Source organism: Elephas maximus, chromosome 24 (genome assembly GCF_024166365.1).
Source record: "Elephas maximus indicus isolate mEleMax1 chromosome 24, mEleMax1 primary haplotype, whole genome shotgun sequence".
NCBI classification, from domain to species: domain Eukaryota; kingdom Metazoa; phylum Chordata; class Mammalia; order Proboscidea; family Elephantidae; genus Elephas; species Elephas maximus.
The window spans coordinates 12,406,416-12,430,731 of record NC_064842.1 but is presented as its reverse complement, the minus strand read 5'-3'; the positions used below and the strand labels follow the sequence as shown (position 1 = coordinate 12,430,731).

The window sequence follows — 24,316 nt, the reverse complement described above, 5'->3', positions numbered from 1 at the left end:
CTATGCCAAGAAATATGGAAGACAGCTTCCTGGCCAACTGACTGGAAGAGATCCATATTTATGCCTATTCCCAAGAAAGGTGATCCAACTGATTGTGGAAATTATAGAACAATATCGTTAATATCACACACAAGCAAAATTTTGCTGAAGATCATTCAAAAACGGCTGTAGCAGTGGATTGACAGGGAACTGCCAGAAATTCAGGCCGGTTTCAGAAGAGGACATGGAACCAGGGATTTCATTGCTGTTGTCGGATGGATCCCGGCTGAAAGCAGAGACTACCAGAAGGATGTTTACCTGTGTTTTATTGACTATGCAAAGGCATTTGACTGTGTGGATCATAACAAATTATGGATAACATTGCAAATAATGGGAATTCCAGAACACTTAATTGTGCTCATGAGGAACCTTTACGTAGATCAAGAGGCAGTTGTTCAGACAGAACAAGGGGATATCGATCGGTTTAAAGTCAGGAAAGGTGTGCATCAGGGTTGTATTCTTTTATCATACCCATTCAATCTGTATGCTGAGCAAATAATACGAGAAGCTGGACTATATGAAGAAGGACGGGGCATCAGGATTGGAGGAAGACTCATCAACAACCTCCATTATGCAGATGACACAACCTTGCTTGCAGAAAGTGAAGAGGGTTTGAAGCACTTCCTAATGAAGATCAAAGACCACAGCCTTCAGTATGGATTGCACCTGAACATAAAAAAAAAAAAATCCTCACAACTGGACCCATGAGCAACATCATGACAAACGGAGAAAAGATTGAAGTTGTCATGGGTTTCATTTTACTTGGATCCACAATTAACAGGCATGGAAGCAGCAGCCAGGAAATCAAAAGACGCATTGCATTGGGTAAATCTGCTGCAAAGGACCTCTTTAAAGCATTGAAGAGCAAAGATGTCACCCCGAAGACTAAGGTGTGCCTGACCCAAGCCATGGTATTTTCAATCACATCATCTGCATGTGAAAGCTGGACAATGAATAAGGAAGACCGAAGAAGAATTGATGCCTTTGAATTGTGGTGTTGGCAAAGAATATTGAATATACCATGGACTGCCAAAAGAATGAACAAATTTGTCTTAGGAGAAGTACAACTAGAATGCTCCTTAGAAGCAAGGATGGTGAGACTGCGTCTTCCATACTTTGGACATGTTGTCAGGAGGGATCAGTACCTGGAGAAGGACATCATGCTTGGCAGAGTACAGGGTCAGCAGAAGAGAGGAAGGCCCTCAACGAGGAGGATTGACACAGTGGCTGCAACAATGAGCTCAAACATAACAACGATTGTAAGGGTGGCTCAGGACGGGGCAGTGTTTCGTTCTGTTGTGCACAGGGTCGCTATGAGTTGGAACAGACTCGACGGCACCTAAGAACAACAACATTAGTGGAAATGTGACCTTATCTTGCAGCCACAGACCAGTAAGTTCTGGGCATTAGGTTCCATTTGCCTTCCTTATTATATTTTGCTTAAGATTCAATTGATTTGAAAAACAGGATACTTCTGCAATATTGATAACATTATGACACGTATTTACTGCTATCCCATCGGCCAAATAAAGTCACATGGACAAGCTCAGCATCAGTGTGGATGAGACTATACAAGAGGGTGAACTTGAGAAGGCATGGTTCTTTGGGGGTCACCAATGTAACACTCTATGTTGTTGTTGTTGTTAGGTGCCATCCAGTCAGTTCCAACTCATAGCAACCCTATGAAGAACAGAATGAAACACTGCCCAGTCCTGTGCCATTCTCATAATCGTTGTTATGTTTGACCCCATTGTTGTAGCCACTGGATATGGTTATTGGCTAGAAGGGAAGGAAACTTCCCTTTCTATTAGCTGAAAAGAAAATTAGATTGAGTGGTAACATTTCCTAGATATAATTATTGGTTTTGCCTAGTTCTCTGGAATCAGAAGTAAGTGAATGAATATCTTCCAGGCTACCATTTAATTTTTGAGAAAAGTGGAAAAGTCAAAAAGTGTCCTTTGCGATCCTCATTCATTGCCGGTAGGAATGTAAAATCGCGCAGTGACTGCGGAAAACAGCTTGCCGGTTCCTCAGAGAGTTAAGCGTAAAGTTACCGCACAGCCCAGCAGTGCCACTCGGAGGCACGTACCAAGAAGACTGGAAAACAGGGACTGCAGCAGGTGTTTGTGCACCAATGTTCCTTGCAGCATTATTCGCAATAGCCGAAGGGTGGAAACAGCTCAAAGGTTCATCAACGGATGGATGAACGGATTTAAAAAATGTGGTGCATTCATAAAATGGGGTCTTAAGAGGCATGAGGAGAAATAAAGTCCTGATACATGCTGTGTACGACATGCATGAACCTTGAAAACACTATACGGAGTGAAAGAAGTCAGTCACAAAAGGACAAATATCATATGATCCAACTTACATGAATTATCCAGAACAGGCAAGTGTACAGGGTCGAAAGTTTAGGAGTGGTTACCAGGGGCTGGGGGAAATGAAATGGGGAGGTATTCCTTGAGGGGCATTTAGGCCCTGTTTAGATGATGAAAAACCTTTGGAAATGGACGGTGCTGATGGTGGCACAACATGGTGAATGTGAGTAATATCACTGAATTGTACACTTAAAAATAGTTACAATGACTGATGCATTGTTACCTATATTTTACCACAATTAAAAAAAAAAAAGTCCATTACTGGGGCCTATTCTGAACCAAAATAGCAAGCAAACCAAGGGCATATTTTTAGTATGACCTGACACCCGAGATTCATGTAACCAAGGCTTTACTAATAGATGAGGTTACTTCTTCTGCCCCATCATAAACCCTCAGGTTGACTTCATCTTGAAACTAGACTAACAGAGCATGTCAGACGAAGAACATGACTCTACAGGAAGGACAGACCCCTCAGACCCCATGAAACCAGGATATTGGCTCAACATTAATAACTACAATCAATACACATTTACTACTATTCCATTGGCCAAAGAAAGTCACATGGCCAAGCCCAGCATCAGTGTGGGTGAGACTACACAAGGGGTGAATTTGAGAAGGTATTGTTCTTTGGGGGCCATCGAGGTAACAGTCTACAACAGCTATTAATTAAATATTAACAACAAATACAGTTTAGAAAAGTGTTTTCACATTTATTACCTCAATTGGTTTAACAATACCCTTGAGGGATAAACAAATGCCATCCCTGTTTCACAAAGAAAGAGACAGGAGCTCAGAAATTTGGAGACTTAAAACACACAACTAGGAAATGGAAGAACTGAGACTTGAACTCCGGCCTTCTTACTGCAAGTGCTGTGTTTTTGCTGTTACATCACAGCTACCTTTGGGCAGCACAGCCTATGCTATCTAGCTATGTATGACATTTATGTTTGGTCTTTTCAGGTTTTGAAATAGGCTGACAAATAAAAAAGAATATCATTTTTTTTTTTTGTTTTCCAAATACTAGAGCTTAAATAATTTTATTTATTGATTGATTACTAGGAAAAACATCTCATTCTTAAAGACTATGTAAACATCTTGTAACACAGTTATAAACAATTTTTGCTTATTTAAAGCTAGCTGCAACCAAGCCATGTTGCTTCATGCCAAACGCTAAAGGGGGATTACTTAGACTTTGTGATGCCCAAAGGCTTTCCTGAGGAACAGAGCTTCTTCTCTGCACCCTGGCCCAAAGAAAAAGAGTTGCAGCCCAAAACTTGTGGGTTCAAGTTTTCTAAGGCATTAGTACAAGTGTGCAAATATCAATGCTAACAGACTACAACCGACTAACAGGACTTGTATCAGGGTAACAAGGGTGAGTTGGGGCCCAGGGCTTGTAAATAAAAGTTCACATTGAGAAAGAATCTGAAATTACTCTGATTGCTGCTTGCAATCTGGGATGCTTGAAAATAAACCACAAGGAAATTGGGGTCAGATCTGTGTCAGAAGGGCAACCTGTGTGCTGTTGCCATGGTAATCAATTGCCAAGGAACAGAGAACTAAAGAAAGCCACAGGTACTGCTGCCCTTCATGGGCTGGAGTTGGCCACCAGGCTCTCCCTGGATGAGGTGCTCCCACGAGGGACACCCTCTGCAGTGTCCTGTTGTTGGGTCCCATAATCTCGGCCCCTGGCTTGCAGGTGACACTTTTCATTAGGAACATCAGCTGACTGGGCCTTTGCACCATTCCTTTCAACTTCCCTGTCAAGTTCCTGTTCAGGAGAGAAATAAGGAAATGTTTAACTGTAAGACCAAATACCTTTGAACTCCCTCCGTGTAGGGACGTCCTTGTGAGAAGCTTCTCCTTGAAGCAGTCTCAAGCTTCACGCTCTACTACCCTCTATGACCCATCTCCTGACGTTGTAACCCTCACAAGAGAGGCAAGTAAGAAGAAGTGTTGCGAGGTGAGGGGCAGTAGATAAAGAAGTCAGTCTGACCAGACCCCCCCCCCAAAAAAAAAGTGAGATTTGATTACCAGGTGGGAAAATACTTCTCTCCACCACCCTAAAATTAGAGCAACTAACCTTCCCTTGTCAGGGCCCATGGTGTTCCTTTCAGGCTGTCACATACCTTAATTTGTGTTCGATAGTACTCGTTTAACATATACTGATATTTGGGTTGATCGAGACCAAAGAAGACAGCAAATCTTTCACCAAGGAATTCACACGCTAAAAAAGGGAAGAGCAAACACTTTGGTAAACGGAATTAATAACAAGAGGTGCAGAGAGTTTAAATTTGCCTGCAAGTAATCTATTACTACGCTAAACTTCAAGGCCGATTTCCTGGGTGGTCCAAACAGTTAACACGCTCGGTTGGTAACTGAAAGACTGGAGGTTTGAGTCCACCCTGGGGGCATCTTGGAAGAAAGACCTGGCCATCTACTTCTGAAAAATCAGCCATTGGAAACCGTAGGGGGCACATTTCTACTTTGACCCACATGGGTCGGTCATCCTGAGTCAGAAATGACACGGTAACAACTGGTTTAAGTTTTGTTTTTAATTTCAAGGCTGAGAAAAGATGTCAATTGCTCTCTACTCTCAAAACAACTCTAGGACTCAAAGGGAATTTGTCAAATCTTCTATCTTCATATCGAAGTACATCTAAACTTGATGTAATATATCAGGAGCTGTATCATGAGACAGTCCAGGTAAAGATCACATGAGAGGTTTTCAAAACACTTAACAACAGGTACAGCATGGGTCTTGGCCAATCAGGACAGATGCTGCCCGTTGCCGTGCATAGCAGCTGAATACCAGCTGTGAGAATATTTCAAATTACACCAAAAACACAATCTGGTGTTAAAAAGACTCATGTCAAAAATTCTGCCATGCGTCCAGACAAACTCCTTCAGGAGTTTAAGGACTTTGCTGTCTGCCACCAGCAAGGTGGCCTGCAGGCTCGGCATTAATTGTTAAAGTTGGAGGGGGGGGTAAATGGTTAGCATGAATAAGTGGACTCCTAAAGGTGTTTCCTAGAAATGCTTCTTTTAAAAGTGTAGTGCATCTGGCCCACCGCTGTAGGATTCCCTGATTCCCCTGACTCACTCCACCTCATGGAACATTTTTGCTCATATAACACATGAAAATGATACTCTCTATTTTTCACGTGTCTTGTCTTTCCATTGGGTAAATCTGCTGCAAAGGACCTCTTTAAAGTGTTAAAAAGCAAAGGTGTCAGTTTGAGGACTAAGGTGTGCCTGACCCAAGCCATGCTATTTTCAGTTGCTTCATATGCACATGAAAGCTGAACAATGGATAAGGGAGACCAAAGAATAATTGACGCCTTGGAATTATGGTGTTGGAGAAGAATATTGAATATACCATGGAGTTCCAGAAGAATGAACAAATCTGTCTTGGAAGAAGTACAGCCAGAATGCTCCTTAGAAGTGAGGATGGTGAGACTACGTCCCACATACTTTAGACATGTCTTCAGGAGAGACCAGTCCCTGGAGAAGGACATCATGCTTGGTAAAGTAGAGGATCAGCAAAAGAGAGGAAGACCCTCAGTGAGATGGATTGACACAGTAGCTGTAACGACAGGCTCATGTGAGGATGGTGCAGCACTGGGCTGTGTTTTATCCTGTCCAGAGGCAAGATGAGAAGGTAGAAAGGGAACAGGAGGAGGTTGAATGGACCTAGAAAATCCGGGGTGGAAATGGGGAGTGTGCTGTCACATTACAGGGATAGCAACTAGGGTCACATACAATGTTTGCATAAATTTTTATATGAAAACCTAACTTGAGCTGTAAACTTTCACCTAAAGCACAATAATAATAATAATAGTAAATCCACATGGGACTCAGAGGATGGAGGAGAGCAGGGGGATCACAGTGATTTACACGTTGGGCTTCGACTCAGGCTGGCAGGATGTCCTGCGTGGTGAGTTCAGCTTCCTTCAGGGCTCCAAACAGAGGTGCAGAAGTGCTTCTGCTTGGAGGCTGCAGATGGTAGCCGGTGACTAGCAGCCCTCGAGTCGGTTCTGACCCACAGCGGCCCCACGAGCGTCATTGTAGCCCGCACTCTGTAGGGTTTTCAGCGTGATTTTCTGGGAATAGATCACTAAGACTTTCTTCTAAGGTGGCTCTTGGTGGACTTGAACCTCTAACATTTTGGCTAGGAGATGAGTGCTTAACCCTTTGCACCACCCAGGGACTCCTCCAGAAAGTAGTGGAGACATAAATATGCTAGCAGTCCGCACCCTCATCTCTACACAGAGAATATGGGTAGAGGTGGAACTCGGACGGCCCTGGTAATTCTAGTAGTTCATAAACAGATGTATTCTAATATTTTAGAAGTTTTCTGCACATGTACTAGGCACAGTGACAAACACACAGAATGAAGAGCTTGAATATTTTTGGAAAGATTTGCTGTCGTTAAGTGCCATTGGGAAACCCTGGTGGCGTGGTGGTTAAATATTACGGCTGCTAACCAAGAGGTTGGCAGTTCAAGTCCGCCAGGCGCTCCTTGGAAACTCTGTGGGGCAGTTGTACTCTGTCCATTTAGTCTCATGTATCTACTTCAGCTAAGAAGCACACTCTTCACAAGCATCATTTTATGTCTTATAGTCCAGTCTAATATTTGCCTGAAGAGTTCACTTGGGGAATGGTTTTATTTCTGGGTTAACAGAGAGTCTGGGGGCCAAGTCTTCTGGGGTTCCTCTAGTCTCAGTCAGACCATTAAGTCTGCTCTTTTTACTGGAATTTGAGTTCTGCACCCCACTTTTCTCCTGTGCCATCAGGGACTCTCTGTTGTGTTCCCTGTCAGGGCAGTCATTGGTGGTAGCCAGGCACCATCTAGTTCTTCTGGTCTCAGGCTGATGTAGTCTCTAGTTTATGTGGCCCTTTTTGTCTCTTAGGGTAATACTTTCCTTGTGTCTTTGGTGTTCTTCATTCTCCTTTGCTCCAGGTGTGTTGGGACCAATTGATGCATCTCAGATGGTCACTAGCTAGCTTTTAAGACCCTCAACGCCACTGACCAAAGTGGGATGCAGAACATTACCTTACTAAACTTTGTTATGCCAATTGACCCAGATGTCCCCCGAAATCATGGTTCCCAGACCCCTGCCCTTGCTACTTTGTCCTTCTTACTGTTTGGTTATGTCCAGAAAACTTTTTAGCTTTTGGTTTAGTCCAGTTCTGCTAACTTTCCCTGTATTGTGTATCGTCCTTCCCTTCACCTAAGATAATTCTTATAGTGATTAAGTGCTATGGCTACTAACCAAAAGGTCAGCAGGTTGAGTCGGAATTGACCCGACGGCAATGGGCTTGGTTTGGTTTTTTTTGTCTAGTTAGTGGATTTCCCTCTCCCTCCCTCCCCAGCCTTGTAACCAACAAAGAATGTTTTCTTCTATGTTTAAACCTTTTCTTGAATTCTTATAATGGATGTCTTGTACAATATCTGTCCTTTTGTGACTGATTTCACTGATGGTACTGAAGGAAGAAGTCCAAGCTGCTCTGAAGGCACTGGTGAAAAACAAGTCTCCAGGAATTGATGGAATATCAAATGAGATGTTTCAACAAAGAGATGCAGCGCTGGAGGTGCTCACTCATCTATGCCAAGAAATATGGAAGACAGCTTCCTGGCCAACTGACTGGAAGAGATCCATATTTATGCCCATTCCCAAGAAAGGTGATCCAACTGAATGTGGAAATTACAGAACAATATCATTAATATCACATGCAAGCAAAATATTGCTGAAGATTATTCAAAAACAGCTGCAGCAGTATATCGACAGGGAACTGCCAGAAATTCAGGCTGGTTTCAGAAGAGGACATGGAACCAGGGATTTCATTGCTGATGTCAGATGGATCCGAACTGAAAGCAGAGAATACCAGAAGGATGTTTACCTGTGTTTTATTGACTATGCAAAGGCATTCGACTGTGGATCATAACAAATCATGGGTAACTTTGCAAAGAATGGGAATTCCAGAACACTTAATTGTGTTCATGAAGAATCTTTACATAGATCAAGAGGCAGTTGTTTGGACAGAACAAGGGGATACCAATCGGTTTAAAGTCAGGAAGGGTTTGTGACAGGGTTGTATCCTTTCACCATACCTATTCAATCTGTATGCTGAGCAAATAATCTGAGAAGCTCGACTATAAGAAGAAAAACAGGGGATCAGGATTGGAGGAAGACTTATTAACAACCTGCGTTATGCAGATGACACAACCTTGCTTGCTGAAAGTGAAGAGGACTTGAAGCACTTACTAATGAAGATCAAAGACCACAGCCTTCAGTTTGGATTGCACCTGAGCATAAAGAAAACAAAAATCCTCACAAGTGGACCAATGAGCAACATCATGATAAATGGAGAAAAGATTGAAGTTGTCAAGGATTTCATTTTACTTGGGTCCACAATCAACAGCCATGGAAGCAGCAGTCATGAAATCAAATGATACATTGCATTGGGTAAATCTGCTGCAAAGGACCTCTTCAAAGTGTTGAAAAGCAAAGATGTCACCTTGAAGACTAAGGTTCGCTTGCCCCTCGCCATGGTATTTTCAATCGCATCATATGCATGTGAAAGCTGGACAATGAATAAGGAAGACTGAAGAAGAATTGACACCTTTGAACTGTGTAGGCAAAGAATATTGAATATACCATGGGCTGCCAAAAGAAAGAACAAATGTGTCTTGGAAGAAGTACAACCAGAATGCTCCTTAGAACCAAGGATGGTGAGACTGCATCTTCCATACTTTGGACATGTTGTCAGGAGGGATCGGTCACTGGAGAAGGACATCATGGTTGGCAAAGTACAGGATCAGCAGAAAAGAGGAAGACCTTCAACAAGGTGGATTGACACAGTGGCTGCAACTATGAGCTCAAGCATAACAACAACTGTAAGGATGGTGCAGGACCGGGCACTGTTTCATCCTGTTGTATGTAGAGTCGCTATGAGTTGGAACTGACTGACAGCACCTAATAACGACAACAATTTCACTCAGCATAATGCCTTCCAGCTTCATCCATGTCATGAGATGTTTCTCGGATTCATTGTTCTTTATTGTTGTATAGCATTCCATTGTGTGAATATACCATAATGTGTTTATCCATTCATCTGTTGATGGGCACCTAGGTTATTTCCACCTTCTTGCTATTTATTTTTTTTTGCTATTGTAAACAGTGCCGCAATGAGCATGGGTGTGCATATATCTATTAGAGTGACGGCTCCTATTTCTCAAGGAGTGGGATTGATGGATTGTATGGTACTTGTATTTCTAGCTTTTTAAGGAAGTGCCAAATAGACTTTCAAAGTGGTTGTACCATTTTACATTCCCACCAGCTGTGTTATAAGTGTTCCAGTCTCTCCACAACCTCTCCAACATTTATTATTTTGTGTTTTTTGGATTAATGGTAGCCTTGTTGGGGTTAGATGGTATCTCATTGTAGTTTTGATTTGCATTTCTCTAATGGCTAATGATTGTGAGCATTTCCTCATGTATCTGTTAACCACCTGAATGTCTTCTTTGGTGAAGTGCCTGTTCATATCCTTCGCCCATTTTTTAATTGGGTTATTGTCTTCGTGTTGTTGAAGTTTTCCAGTATCTTGTAGATTTTAGAGATTAGACCCTGAACAAATATGTTGTAGCCAAAATTTTTTCCCAGCCTGTAGGCTGTCTTTTTACTCTTTTGGTGAAGTCTTTTGATGAGCATAAGTGTTTGATTTTTAGGAGCTCCCAGTTATCTAGTTTCTCTTCTGGTGTTTGTGCATTGTTAGTTAGTTAATGTTTTGTATTCTGTTTATGCCATGTAATAAGTCTCCTAGCACTGTCCCTATTTTTTCTTCCATGATCTTTATTGTTTTAGATTTTACATTTAGGTCTTTGATCCATTTTGAGTTCGGTTTTGTGCATGGTGTGAGGTATGGATATCCGGTTATGCCAACACGATTTGTTAAAGAGACTGTCTTTTCCCCATTTAATGGATTTTGGGCCTTTGTCAAATATCAGCTGCACATAGGTGGATGAATTTATGTCTGGATTCTCAATTCTGTTCCATTGGTCTATGTATCTGTTGTTATACCAGCACCAGGCTGTTTTGACTACCGTGGCGGTATAATAGGTTCTAAAATCAGGTTGTGTGAGGCCTCCCACTTTGTTCTTCTTTTTCAGTAATGCTTTACTTATCCAGGGCCTCTTCCCTTTCCAAGTGAAATTGGTGATTTGTTTCTCCAGCTCATTAAAAAATGTCATTGGAATTTGGATTTAGATTGCATTGTATCTGTAGATCACTTTAGGTAGAATTGACATTTTCAGAGTGTTGCGTCTTCCTACCTATGAGCAAAATCCAGTCAACCCAGTGCCATCGAGTCGATTCAGGTATGTCTTTCTACTTGTGTAGGTCTGTTTTGGTTTCTTGCAGTAGTGTCTTGTAGTTTTCTTTGTATAGATCTTTTATGTCTCTGGTTAGATTTATTCCTAAGTATTTTATCTTCTTGGGGGCTACTGTAAATGGTATTGATTTGGTGATTTCCTCTTTAAAGTTCTCTTTGTTGATGTAGAGGAATCCAACAGACCATATTGATTTTTTTATTTCTTTCCCCTGACCTAATCTTCCATGGGTCCCTTCCTCCAAAACATTCCACCTCTTTAAACAATCTTGCCGTAACTAAAGCATAAACCTCCTTAGAAGGCTACATTGCTTCTATCAAGGTATATCATCAGGGTAGGGCCTGTAGTCACTTGGTCCCCAGTGTAACTTCCAAACCATCAATCCTCTATCTAGCCTTACGTAAAAGCACTTATTTCTTAGAGGCTCATATTATCTGGTTAAATCATCCCTATCATCACTTTTCACTGTAATTTAAAGACTCTCTGATCATCCTCATACCCCAGACCCCAAGCTGGCCCTAGCCTGACATACTTTCATAGCTCTGTTGAGATGTCGCCTCCATATGTCAGCTTTCCTGAGTCTCCCAGCCCTTTGTCCATGTGCTATCCTATTCTGGCAATTGTGGCGACATATTATAAGAATGTTTCCTGGTCTGTATCATCCGTCAAATATTGAGCCCCTTGAAAGCAGGACTGTGTCTTTTGTCTTTGGTTTCCAGGGTCCAGCTCAGTGCTGGGCACAAAAATAGGTACTCAGGAAATATTTATTTAATGAATGAATGAAGATAAATTCTAAGAGCTACATTTTATATTTTCTCAGATTTCTAAAGTAATTTTTTCCCTAGCATATGCACAAGCATATACAAGTTAGAAGGAAATGAGTAATTAGATGTGGCAAATTGTGTTCTAAGCTGGCGAAAATCAAGCAAAATAAGATTTAGTATTTTACGCATTATAAATAGCCCCTTAAGCCATTCATTATACCCCCAGGAGGGGTCAGTAAAGTTCATGTTTATAACACAGTGACTATGATGAGAGGACTTGGAACTATGTCATATAACAATAGTTTAAAAATACTTGTAAGTTTATTCAGCAAAGAGTCAACTCAGGGAGACCTGACTATTGTCTTTAAATACTTGACTATTTGACCTATGAAAGAGGAATGTAGGCTAGTTTTGTATGGCCCTAATAAAGACAACTAGAGTCAACTGGAAGAACTTTAAAAGAAGACAAAATTTGAGCCAACATAAGAAAGAATTTATTAACAAGAGTTGGCAAAACATGGAAGTGTCTGTTTGAAGACGTGAGGTTTTATGCCATTGGAATGTCCAAGCACAGACCCAAGATGAGCTCATCACTTTTTCAGAATGCCCTGGAATGTATTCAACCATTAGAAACCCCATCTAACTCTGAGGGTTATATATTTAGGACAGAAAAAATTACTTTAGCAGTACTTACTAGAAAATGAAGTGCTTGCTATTCGCCCTGCCCAAAACCGTAGATAGGATCCCCACGAAAGTTTAGTCTGAAAAAAAAGAAAGAAACCAAGTTGAGAATAATTAAGAACATGAGTGTTGATTACACAATCTTTCATGTTGAGGTTTCAAAATGCTTTATAACATGTTCCATTTTCTCTCTCACAGATGAGAAAACTAAGATTATCAAAAGTATGACCTGACTATACACAGATCTAGAAAGAAAATCAAGGAGATTCAGGACTTAGCTTAAAACTATACTTTCTACAAACCTTGTCTTGCTCAATAACTCACTCACTCAGCCCCCATGTTTCCTAATATTGATATTCTAAGCTTACATGGTCAGGTGTTGAATTCATTCCCTCTTCCTCATTGTCTTCCTCCTCCTCTTCCTCTGTGCTATATTCTTCCATGATGTCTCCATCAACAAAATGGATGATTCTTCTGGGTGTAGTCCTTTTGGAATGTCCACTATTCTCTACTTCTAACTGCTGGAAATGTTCTTTTTCCATAAGGAAAGTAAAACAACTAGTAAATTAAAAATAGGCAACCTAGGGAAAGTTGCCCAGGGCAGTGTTTACATAACTGAGAGGTATCTAGTTATCTTCAGGGGATGGTAAAGACAGAGAGTTCAAAGATAATAACAGCTGTGGTCTCATCAATTCTTCGAATTCAAGAAGGGATGCTCAGTTCTGTAATAAAAATAGAAGAAATCCATTAATAGCAAAAATGTAAACATTGAGTATTTAAACAAAAAATTTAACGGGATTTCTTTGCTCCTTGTTAGTTGCAAAACCTCCAATTGCTATTAGAAAGATGTTATCACTCTGCAGAAGTTTCTCATTCATTACAATAAATATTGAGAGACCATATAGGTGGTGGTTAAGAGTACAGGTTTTGCACAGACTAGGAGAAAATATTTGCAAAATACATATCCAGTAAAGGACTTATGGGGAGCTCTAGTGGCACAGTGGTTAAGTGCTCGGCTGCTAACTGAAAGGTTAATGGTTCAAACTCGCCAACCACTGGTGGGAGAAGATGTGGCAGTCTGCTTCCATAAAGATTTACAGCCTTGGAAACCCTATGAGGCAGTTCTGTCCTATAGGGTTTCACTATGAATCAGAATTAACTCAGTGGCAAAGGGTTTGGTTTTTGGCAAAGGACTTATATCCAGGATATATAAAGAACCATTGCCACTCAATAAGTAAAAGATAAACAACTCAATGAAAATATGAAAAAAAATTTGAATAGACACTTGACTAAAGAAGATTTACAGATGGCAAAAATAGACATGAAAACATGGTCGATGCCATTAGTCATTAGGGAAAGGCAAATTAAAATCATAATGAGATATCATATCATAACATACCCAATAGTAAATGGCTAAAATTAAAAAGATTGACAATATCAAGTGTTGATGAGGCTATGTAGCAACTAGAACTCTCATACATTCCTAGTGGGAATGCGAAGTGGTGTAACCACTTTGGAAAACAATTTGGTAGTTTCTTATAAAGCTAAACGTACATTTACCATATAATCTTGAAATTCTGTTCCTCAGTATTTATCCAAGAGAAATTAAAAGCCATGCTTATCAAAAAATTTGTATGTGAATGTTCATAGCAGCTACACTACCAATGGTCAAAAACTGGAAACAACCCAAATGTTCAGAAACTGATGAATGGATAAACAAAATGTAGTATATCCACTCAATGGAATATTATTCAGCAATTAAAAGTGATGGACAACTACTATGAATGCATCTCAAAAAGCCAGACACCCAATATTGCATTTATATGGATTCCATTCATGTGAAATTCTAGCAAAGTCTAAATTATAGCGACAGAAAACAGACCAGTGGTTGCTAGTGTTAAGGGCACCGGGAACTTTAGGGGTTGATGGGCATGTTCTAATCTATATCATGATTGTAGAGGTAGTTACTCGACTACATACATTTGTCAAAACTAATCAAACTCTACATTTAAAAGTAGTTAATTTTATTATATTTAAATTATACCTCAATAAAGCTGAAGAGTTTTGGAGCCAGACTGCTAACTTTAAAATCCTATTGCTTGATATCCCTATGCCTTCATTTCCTCATCTACAAAATAACACAGGATGCTATAGTACTAATCTTATAGGGTTGTTATGAGGAATAGATGAGTTAAGCCATGTAAAGGAGTTAAAACAATTCTTAGCACAGTCAGCATTCAATATAGCTATTATTATCTATCATTTACTTAATAGTGCAATGTCAAGGCCTATTCTAATGTGGTAAGTGCACTTATTGTCCTCAGTGACATTTAATACATTTTAAGATTATACCAGCAAATACGTTGGACTCAGGCAATATGGAGGACTTTTCCTTCCTGCTTCAAACAGAAGAAGTGCTGAATATAATTAAACAAAGAAAACATTAAATCACACCTTCACTAAGGAAGGAAGAAGAAGGATGATAGGAAGGAAAGAAGGAAGGTAGGAAACAAGAAAAATATACCTAGGTGTTATAAAAAAAAAAAAAAAAAGAGGAATTCAAAGTCATAAGGGTGATCTGAAGCTGAAAGGGCCCCTGAGGTTTCAGAACCAGATATAGGCCTTGGGACTGGAGTTTTAACACCCACGTAAGAAGGAGAGTCCAAATCACAGATTCCATGAGTGTGGGGGTGGGAGGTGGGGGGTGGGGGTGAAATGTAGCTACTTGCATAAAACTAAGACAATATAGTACTACCTTATCTATAAAATGTGAAGTAGAAAAACTACTCATTGACCTACAAAAGTGGCAAAGCAATTTGCCTTCTGTTGGTAACATGGGTAGAAATAATCACCTAAAAAAAAATGGGACCTCAGGCCAGTACCATGTGCTGATATGTAGCCCAAATGCATATTCTCCGTATAGTGTGAGGACCTGACGGGAAGCTGAGCTAAAGGCGGTGTAACCCACAGAACTCTGTTAGATGCAAACACCAACCACACTGAAGGGATGCTTAACAAGACAGGGTATGCCAGATCTCCACTAAAAACAACTTCTGCCCAGGGTGTGCTCTTTGCAAAAATTTACAAATCACATTAACAAACCAAGCATCATGAGGCAGTTTCAGCAGATGAAAAAATTGGGAGAATACTCATGCCAAGAGTTAGGAATAATAGAACAAAACAAGATTTTAAAATGAGTGTGTTTAATATGTTCAAAGAGATAAAGGAAGCAAAACACTATATATGCAAATAAAACAATGTGAAAAAGAATTGAACAGAAATTCTAAAAACAAAATATATAGTCAATGTAGGATAGGTTGGACATGGATTAAACATAGCTGAAGAATATGAGATAATCTCTCATAATATAGCATAAAAAAGCTATATATTCTGGTAACACAAAAGAAAGTTACAAGGTAGAAAGGATAGATGAGAAAGTTGAGCATGTGTCTAATAGGAGTTCCAGAAGAAGTGAAGAGAAATAATGGGGTTGTTTTAATGACTATGAATTTTCCATAATTGAAGGAAGACACAAATCTTCAATTCTGAAGAGTGCACAGAATACTGAGGATAAATAAAAATAAAATCAATTTAGACTATAAAAATTACAAAAACCTTGGAATTTACAATAGAAAAGGCAGATTCCTCACAAAGAAATAGTCAGATGGCAGACTTAAAATCAACCAGAGACACCAAAAGACAACAGATTGTCAAAAAGAGTTCAATACCCAGCTAAACAATCACTGAGAGAGAGAGTAAAATGACATTTCAGACCTGTAAAAACTGGGGGTTAATCATTCCTGCCTCTTCACTGAAAGAATGTTAATATAAGGCTACATGTCCTCAAGAAGGAAACCGAGCCAAAAGCTAAGAGTGAGATGCAAGAAACAAAAGTAAATAAATAAATTAGTATACAGGATGAAAATCTTAATAAATACTGACTCTTAAAAACTCTTTTGAAAAAAACAACATTCTGGGGGAGGTATAAAAACAAAATGGCATGAAGTAGTAGACAACACCATGAAAGACAAGGAGCTGACCTCTTCTAAGGATTGTTTTGTAGGTGGATAGGATGTTAGGTGCGCATGCTAACAATTTAAAGGTAACCAGTAAAATAATGGAATTAGAATGTATAGCTTCAAAACCAATAGAAGAAAAATAGAAAACAATCAATCCCACAGAAAGCAGGAAAGGGGGAGGGGAGAACAAGAGTAAAGGAAAGGCATGATTAGTAGAAACACTGAATAAAATGTTAGCAATATATCTAAATAAATCAGTAATCATAGTAAATATAAATAGTTTATCAGCCATCTATTCAAAAGGAGACTAGCAATAGTTTCTGAGCCCTGGTGGTGCCGTGGTTAAGAGCTCAGCTGCTAACTAAAACGTCAGCAGTTAGAATCCACTACCCTCTCTTTGGAAACCCTATGGGGCAGTTCTACTCTGTCCTGTAGGGTCACTATGATTAGGAATCCACTCAAGGGCAACAAGTTTGGTTTTTGGTTTAGCAATAATTTCAGTGGTTCACCCAGCTATTGCCCTGAGATAATCTTTAAGCCTTAAACCAAAAACATCCCCAAAACAGCACCACTATCGCTACTATATCAAATAGCTACCCATGTCAACACCAACTTAATCTGTCTCTCTGGCTTACTCTCAATTCTAATTGGGGGATGAGGAGGCCTAAACCAAACACAACTACGAAAAATCTTAGCCTACTCATCAATCTCCAAACAATAAAACCAAACAATAGTTTTACTTACCTAGTAAAGAATGTCTGCCTTGAGCATTATGCTCTTTTAAGAACTATGTATATGGGATCAAATTAACAACAGCAACTGGAAGGATTAGATAGGAATCTTAGGGGGCAGTGAGTTTATGTTAATGAGGGAGGAACAACTCAGAAAAGGAGGGTGAGGATGGGTGCACAACTCAAAGAATGTAGTCAATGTCACTGAATCGTGTGTGTAGAAAGGTTGAATTGGTGTATGTTTTGCTGTGTATATTCTCAACAACAACAAAACAAAATTTTTTTTAAAAGCAGACTAGCAGAGTGAATTTCAGAAAGATTTTATGGACAATACAAATATGATTGAACACACACACATACATTCATGTATGTATATATGAATAAATTACCAAATCTTATTGGTACGATACTGAGTTTATGCCATCGTCAAAGATCAGAGTTGCAAAAGACCTGTCAAGAGTTAATTTGTCATCTACAGCAAGGTGATACATTACCTGCTTAATCCAGGGCTCCTTTGAGATATGAATGGAACACCAGTTTTCCCTGCTTTACTTAAACCCATTGCCACCGAGTTGATTCCAACTCATGGTGATCCCATGGGTGTCAGAGTAGAACTGTGCTCCATAAGGTTTTCAGTGGCTGATTTCTCAGAAGTAGATCACCAGGCTTTCTTCCAAGGTGCACCTGGGTGGACTTGAACCTCCAATGTTTCGGTTAGCTGCTGAGCATGTTAACCTTTGCACCACCCAGGGACTCCCTGCCTTACTTTATGGCAGTGTTTATCACAGAAGAGCAGTGCTAAGAAATAGGAATTATTCCCATTTGGCTTCTGGTGCCAAAAAGAAGCAAAGGAATAAAACATTTTTTAATTTGGTATTTATAACAATATGCTAAGCATAATATTATTGTAAAAGTCAATATTGTCAGTGCCATGAGAAATAAAAGACTGTTGGTTTTTAAAAAACCATATTCCACAGCAACAATCAAAAGAAAGCAATGTATCTTCAAAAAGCAACTCACCTACGTAATTCCTCTGGTTTTGCTTTTTTTTCTTTCATTCCCCCAATTAATTCGGTGTCGAAGGTGGTCCAATGTCTGGTGCTAGAAGCTGCTCGGTAGATGATAACTTAATAAAAGCAGGCTGAGGCCATACAGAGCCCATAAACATGCTGACGTGGAAGTGTTCACCTCCTGCGTGTGTCGTACCGGACGGAACATGTTTGAGTTATGGGAAGGTCTGCTATATTTACTCATTCAATGTTAAATAAACACAGTGGCTCTCAAGCTTGCCTTCATATTAGAATCATCTAGGGTTCTTTAAAAAAAAATTCCAAAGCCAGGCCACAGTCCAGACCATTTAAATCAGAGTCTCTGGGGGTGGGACACAGTCATCAGGGGTTTTTGAAGCTTCCTAGGTGATCTGAATGTGCGGGCAGGTTTGGGGACCAGTGCGCTACTAAGAATGGGAAGAGAAGTACCTTCTATGTTGAAGCTGAGACCCTTTGCTGTTGAGTTGATTCCGACTCATAGTGACCATATAGGAGAGAGTAGAACTGTCCCTTATGGTTTCCAAGGAGCTGCTGGTGGATTCGAACTGCTGACCTTTTGCTTAAAAGCTGAATGCTTAACCACTGCACCACCAGGACTCCTTAATGCTGAGAGTGACTTGTAATTTAGTGCTTTGGCGTACTGCAGAAAGCTCAACCATCAAGCTAGTTCCAAGACACCTTGCCTACTATTTTTCAAGAGGGTTTCTTGCTTAAACATCATAAATTTAACAATAAGGGCTAGCAGTCTCATTATAGTCAATTTATTTCTCTCAAAACCATCTCCAAACACGTACGTTTCCAAACCAAATGAATCACACAGACAGCTGGCTCACCCCCATATATCACGGCATAATGACATTTGTTGGCTCTCCGAAGAGAACACCTCTCCCTCTTCCGCATTAAAATCCTGTTGCGCACAATGTAAACATTTACATCCCTAATTTTAATTCTGAGGGCTCTTAGAGCAGTGGAGAGAGAGAAAGGAGACAGAGACCTAGCTCACCATCTGTTTGGTGAATTTTTCCTGCCACCTATTGGGCATTTTAGGACAGTATGTGAAATTCATCTTTCTGGTTGCAGTACCTGTCAAAATACAGGGTGCTCAATACTGAAAAAACAGTTTGGAATCTTGGTTTTTGTATATAAAAACCTTGGGGACATTGCCAACTTCACACCAAGTACCTAGATATAGATGTTTTGTGATTTTTTTTTTTCATTGTGATTTAGGTGAATGTTTACAGAGCAAGTTAGTTTCTTATTCAAAAATTTACACACAAATGGTTTCATGGCTTTGGCTGCAATCCCACATTGTGTCAGCACTCTCCCCCTTTCCTTTTCCACCCCGGCTTCACTGTGTCCGTTTGTCCAGTTTTCCTGTCCCCTTCCACCTTCTCGTCCTTGTTCCTGGGCAGGTGTTGACTATTTGGTCTTGTATACTTGATTGAGTTAAGAAGCACGTTCCTCACATGTGTTATTGTTTGTCTTATCAGCCTGTCTAATCTTTGGCTGAAAGGTGGACTTAGGGAATGGCTTCAAGTCTGAGTTAGAAGGGTTAGTGATCTACCTTTCAGAGGACGAAATATTCCCTACAACCTACTTTTTACCTCTGTTCAATCCTTGCAAGCATCTCTATCTTTTGTTTCTTAAAAACTCAAATCTAGGTAATCACGAATCGTTGCTAAGTATATACAGTAATTAACAGATCATCTAATCTCCCTGACTTCTCAAGATTGAACACCTCGGGCGGGGCTGAGTGATCGGACCTTAGTGATTTTCTCTCCATTTACTTCCCTGATGGTCAGATTTGGCCTTTTGGCTTTAACGACTATCTACACACAGATGAGGAGTCCCTGGGTGGTGCAAATCATTAAGCATGTGGCTACTAACTGAAAGGCTGGTGGTTCGAATTCAGCCAGAGGCTCCTCAGAAGAAAGACCTGTCGATCTACCCCCGAAAGGTCACAGCTCTTGAAAACCCCATGAAGCACAGTCTACTTTGACACACACGGGGTGGCCACGAGTCGGAACTGACTCAACAGCGACTGAAAACACGCAGGCGGCTCCTATATTTACGTGTCTCCAAATCAGACTTCTCCCCTGAACTCCAGATTCATAGATCCAACCACCTACTTGGTGTCTCTACTTGTATGTCTAACAGATATCTCAGTCCTAATGTGTCTAAATCTTTGCTCATGCCTTCAGGGCACCCCCACCACCACCCCACTCACACCCTTACCTACTTCTCTGATAGACTTCCCCATCTCAGTAAATGGCAACTCCATTCTTCCAGTTGTTCAGGCCAAAGGCTTCGGAGCCATACTTGATTCTTCTTCTGTTCTCACGTTAAACCCCTGAGGAAATCCTGTTGGATCTTCCCTCAGAATATTTCAGGAATTCTAATACTCCTCAACACTCCACTGCCACCACCTGGTCTAAACCAGCATCTCTCACCTAGATTTTTGCAGTGGGCTCCTCATTCCTCCTTGTTCCTCTATAGTCTACACTCAAAAAGCAGCTGGAGTTGTTAATCATGTCAGATCATGTCATACTTCCACTTAAAATTCTCCAGTGACTTCCCATCTCACCCAGAGTGAAAGCCAAAGCCCTTACAATGGCCTGCAAGGCAGTACCTTTGACACCATTACCTTTCTGACATCGTCTTGCACTACCCCCATCCACCCAGCTCACATCACTTCAACCACACTGACCTTACTCCAGTTCTTTGACCACACAGGACCTTGTGCCGGCTGTTCTCTCTGACTTGGGTTTCTTTCCTTCAGCATTGCTCCTCTACTTCCTTCAGGTCTTTACCTCAAACTGAGCCTACCCTGAGCTCCTCTGTCTTTCAGAGAAGTTTCTAATCCCCTCACCACTCAACATCTTACTCTTTCTCTGATTTGTCTCCTAACATACTCTGTATTTTATATCTCACTTATGTTGTGTGTTCCCCCCCCCCGCCTGTATAGAGGGAGGGGTTTTTATCTAACATCTGTATCTTCTGCTCCGACAGCCGTGTCTGACACGTAGCTGGCCCTCAGTAACTATTTGTTTAATAAATGAATCACACATCTAGTTAATTTTAACGGACGGGTTACTATATAATAGATGGAAAAACAAGGAGAGAACAGACGTATCTTTTATTTCTTGCTTTTCCAATGACTAGCCTTAGTGTTTCTCTCTTTACATTTATATACTAATCTCTTCTTTTTAATTAACTCCATCGAAACAGAGCATTGGAATCTGTAGCAAGAAAATAACACACTAGTTTTGTATCCCGGCATTTAACTTCAGAAAGGCATAATGTCTAAAATTTTCTGGAGTTTTCTTTTTCCAGTTGTCTAGAAAACGCTTTCAGATGAAGCACTGAAAAATGCCACAAAGCACTGGTGCTGGCCAGTTACACAAAAGCTAATTAGCACTGTGTGCCAGGGCCATGCTGGCTCTGCCTCCCTGCCCTTCCACCCCCGCTTCCCAGAGGTGGTCTAAAGATCCAGCATCTGGTGAAAGCAGTACTCACTGCACTTCCTCTAGGCCATTTCACCTGAGGGAACTGGGCCACTTGGAGAGTAACAGTGACTCAGTGGGCCAGTGAGTCGCTCTGGTGGGGGTGGGGTATAGTCAGGAATGTAAAACATGAACAAACAAGTGTTGCTGCTCCCCTTTGAGAACTGCTGACAGAAGGCCACTCAGCAGAATATTTGTATCTTTAAATTATCCACCAAAATCCTTTGTCGTCGAATCGATTCCAACACATCGCAACCCTATAGGACAGAGTAGAACTCCCCATAGTTTCCGAGGAGGGCTGGTGAGTTTGAACTGCCAACCTTTTGGTTAGCAGCCAAGTTCTTAACCACTGCGTTACCAGGGCTCCCCCAGTTACCATGGATAAAAGTGAGTGACTTTACCTACACGCCTGTCCCATTGGGGTGTTTCTCAACTTTCTCTACATTCTACAATTCTTTGTTCACACCACTGGGATAAATCGGGGGAGACTTGGAGGCCTGGAAGAGGCTGCTCCTGGCTGGAGGTGAGCAGCTTGGGTGCTCCAGCCACTGCAGGCCCTTCCCAGCTAGCCACCCAGAAGACTGAGATCAATAGCTCAATGCCAAATACTTGAGAAGCTCTAGAGAACCGAAATTCAAATGACCACTTGAACTACCATTGTCTCTTGAGCTTATACCTGCCTCAAGCGTTATCATCAGCCATGAGATGCATTAACTTGCATGAGGGCTAGCTCTGGCCTTCTGGATAAGCACAGTCAAATATGATTTTCTGTTCCGTAATTCATAAAGTAAGCTCCCCTTCCAGATGAACAATTTTAATCCCTTTAGCTTAATCATAAATTTTTTTTAAATAAAAATTTTACATTTTTAGGAAAATTACAGGTAGCCCCCAACTTACAACATATCCTAGTTATGATGAACTACACTTAAGATGTATTTTTTAAAGTATGTAATGTGTCTTTGTTATCTAGTGCTGCTATAACAGAAATACCACAGATGGATGGCTTTAACAAACAAATCTATTTTCTTTCATTTTAGGAGGCTAAACATTCAAATTCAGGGCACCAACTCTAGGGGAAGTTTTTCTGTCAGGTCTGGAGGAAGGTCCTTACCTCTTTTGAGCTTCTTCTCCTGGGTGATCTTCATGTGACTTGGCATCTCTCTTCCCCCATCTCTGCTTTCTTGCACGTTTCATCTCTTTTATATCTCAAAAGAGGTTGACTCAAGACACATCCTACACTATTCCTGCCTCATTAACATATCAAAGACAACCCATTCCCAAATGGGATTATAACCACAGGAATAGAGGTTAGGGGTTTTAACACATATTTTGGGGAGACACAATTCAATTCATAATATTTCAAACTTTGGCCGCCCCAAATTCATGTCCTTGCCACATGCAAAACATTCATCCCATCGCATCACCCCAAAAGTCTTAAATCCATTTCAAGTTCAAAATCTCATATTCTGAATCAACTAAATCAAACATGGGTGAGATGTCAGGCATATTCCATCCTGGGGCAAAATTCCTCATTTGTGAACCTGTGAAATCTAGACTATAAGCTATTTGTTTCCAAAGTACAATGGTGGAACAGACATGAGGCAGATATTTCCATTACAAACAGGACAGATTGGAGGGGAAGAAGGGATAACTGGTACCAAGCAAGTCCAAAACCCAGCAGAACAATACACGTTAGTGCTTAAGGCTTGAAAATAACCCTCTGTTCTCTGAGACCATCTGGGCAATGGTCCTGCCCTCGAGGCTGTGGGTGCTGGTCATGCCCTCTGGATTCTGGGTGGAGGCCTCTCAGCCCTGAGCTTCAGCTTCACCTTTCAAGTCCACAGGGATGACGACGACTCTGCTCCCTTGGCTTTGGATGGTCCCATTCTCCTAGTCGGAATCGACTCGAGGGCAGTGGTGTTGGGTTATTCTCCTAGTCCATCTGAGTGGTGAACCCCCGCCCCTATTCAGGCAGGCCCCACTTTTCTGCCCCTTGGGCATGGCAGCCCCACCTCCTCAGCTTTGGCCGTGGTCCTATCCTCTTGGCCAAATTGAATGGCAGCCCCACACTCTGGAACCAAGTTGATGAAGACCTGACTCTGAAACCTGGGAGGCTGTGGCTCTACCCTTTGACACCTCGGAGGTCACAGCCCACCCTTTGAGACTTAGCCAGCTTTGCTTCCCATGCTCCGGCCAACAGTTCTGCTATCTCTGAGCCACTCCAGGGATGTTTCTTGTCTTTTCTCGGAGAACAACAGATACAGCTCTTTTGACCTGTTTCCTGCCTATAGAATTCCAAGAAGCAGACAGCATTCTTTTCTTTTATTCTTTCTTTGTTCCCTTCAGTCTAAGCTGATGGGTTTTCTGCTGCGGTAGTTTGTTAGATTCATCACCCACAGGCTTATCTCTTTGATAAAAGATTCTGTAGCCACATCCTTGGTGAAACTCTAGGACATGTGTCCTTCGTTTGTACAAAATAATTTTCCAATTTTCATTCTGCAGTTCTTTTTTAAGTCTATCTCTTTCCTCTTGCATTTTACTATCAGCAGCAATGAGAAACTACATGGCCCCTTTAAGATCTTGCTTAGAAATCTTCTCAGCCAAATATTCATCACTTACAAGTCCTGCCTTCCACATTTGAACATAATTCAAAATTCTTTGCCACTGCATAAAAATCACCACCTTCCCTCCATTGTCCAACCATATTTATCATTTTTTTAAAAGCCTCACCAAAAGTATATTTAATGTCTACATTTCTAGCAA

The 24,316-nt window shown here is 40.9% G+C and overlaps 2 protein-coding genes across 2 annotated transcripts in view; one reads left to right on the top strand and one right to left on the bottom strand.

Annotated features, from left to right (window-relative positions):
* The window catches only part of TLR5 (toll like receptor 5), a 566,717-nt gene that overhangs the window by 406,093 nt on the left and 136,308 nt on the right, over positions 1-24,316 (top strand). The window lies entirely within an intron of this gene.
* FAM177B (family with sequence similarity 177 member B) lies at positions 3,599-18,187 on the bottom strand. Its single transcript, XM_049868040.1, has 5 exons — positions 18,022-18,187; positions 12,620-12,973; positions 12,265-12,331; positions 4,544-4,641; positions 3,599-4,185 (listed from the first exon to the last, which is right to left on the bottom strand). The coding sequence occupies exons 2-5, from the start codon at positions 12,791-12,793 to the stop codon at positions 4,003-4,005; spliced, it is 522 nt and encodes a 173-aa protein (XP_049723997.1). The 5' UTR covers positions 12,794-12,973; positions 18,022-18,187; the 3' UTR covers positions 3,599-4,002.

Coding starts and splice junctions, on each gene's coding strand:
- FAM177B (XM_049868040.1), bottom strand. CDS start 12,793: ATGGAAAAAGAACATTTCCAGCAGTTAGAAGTAGAGAATAGTGGACAT. Junction 12,332..12,619: donor TGAATTCAACACCTGACCAT/GTAAGCTTAGAA, acceptor CTTTTTTTTCAG/ACTAAACTTTCGTGGGGATC. Junction 4,186..4,543: donor ACTATCGAACACAAATTAAG/GTATGTGACAGC, acceptor TCTCCTGAACAG/GAACTTGACAGGGAAGTTGA.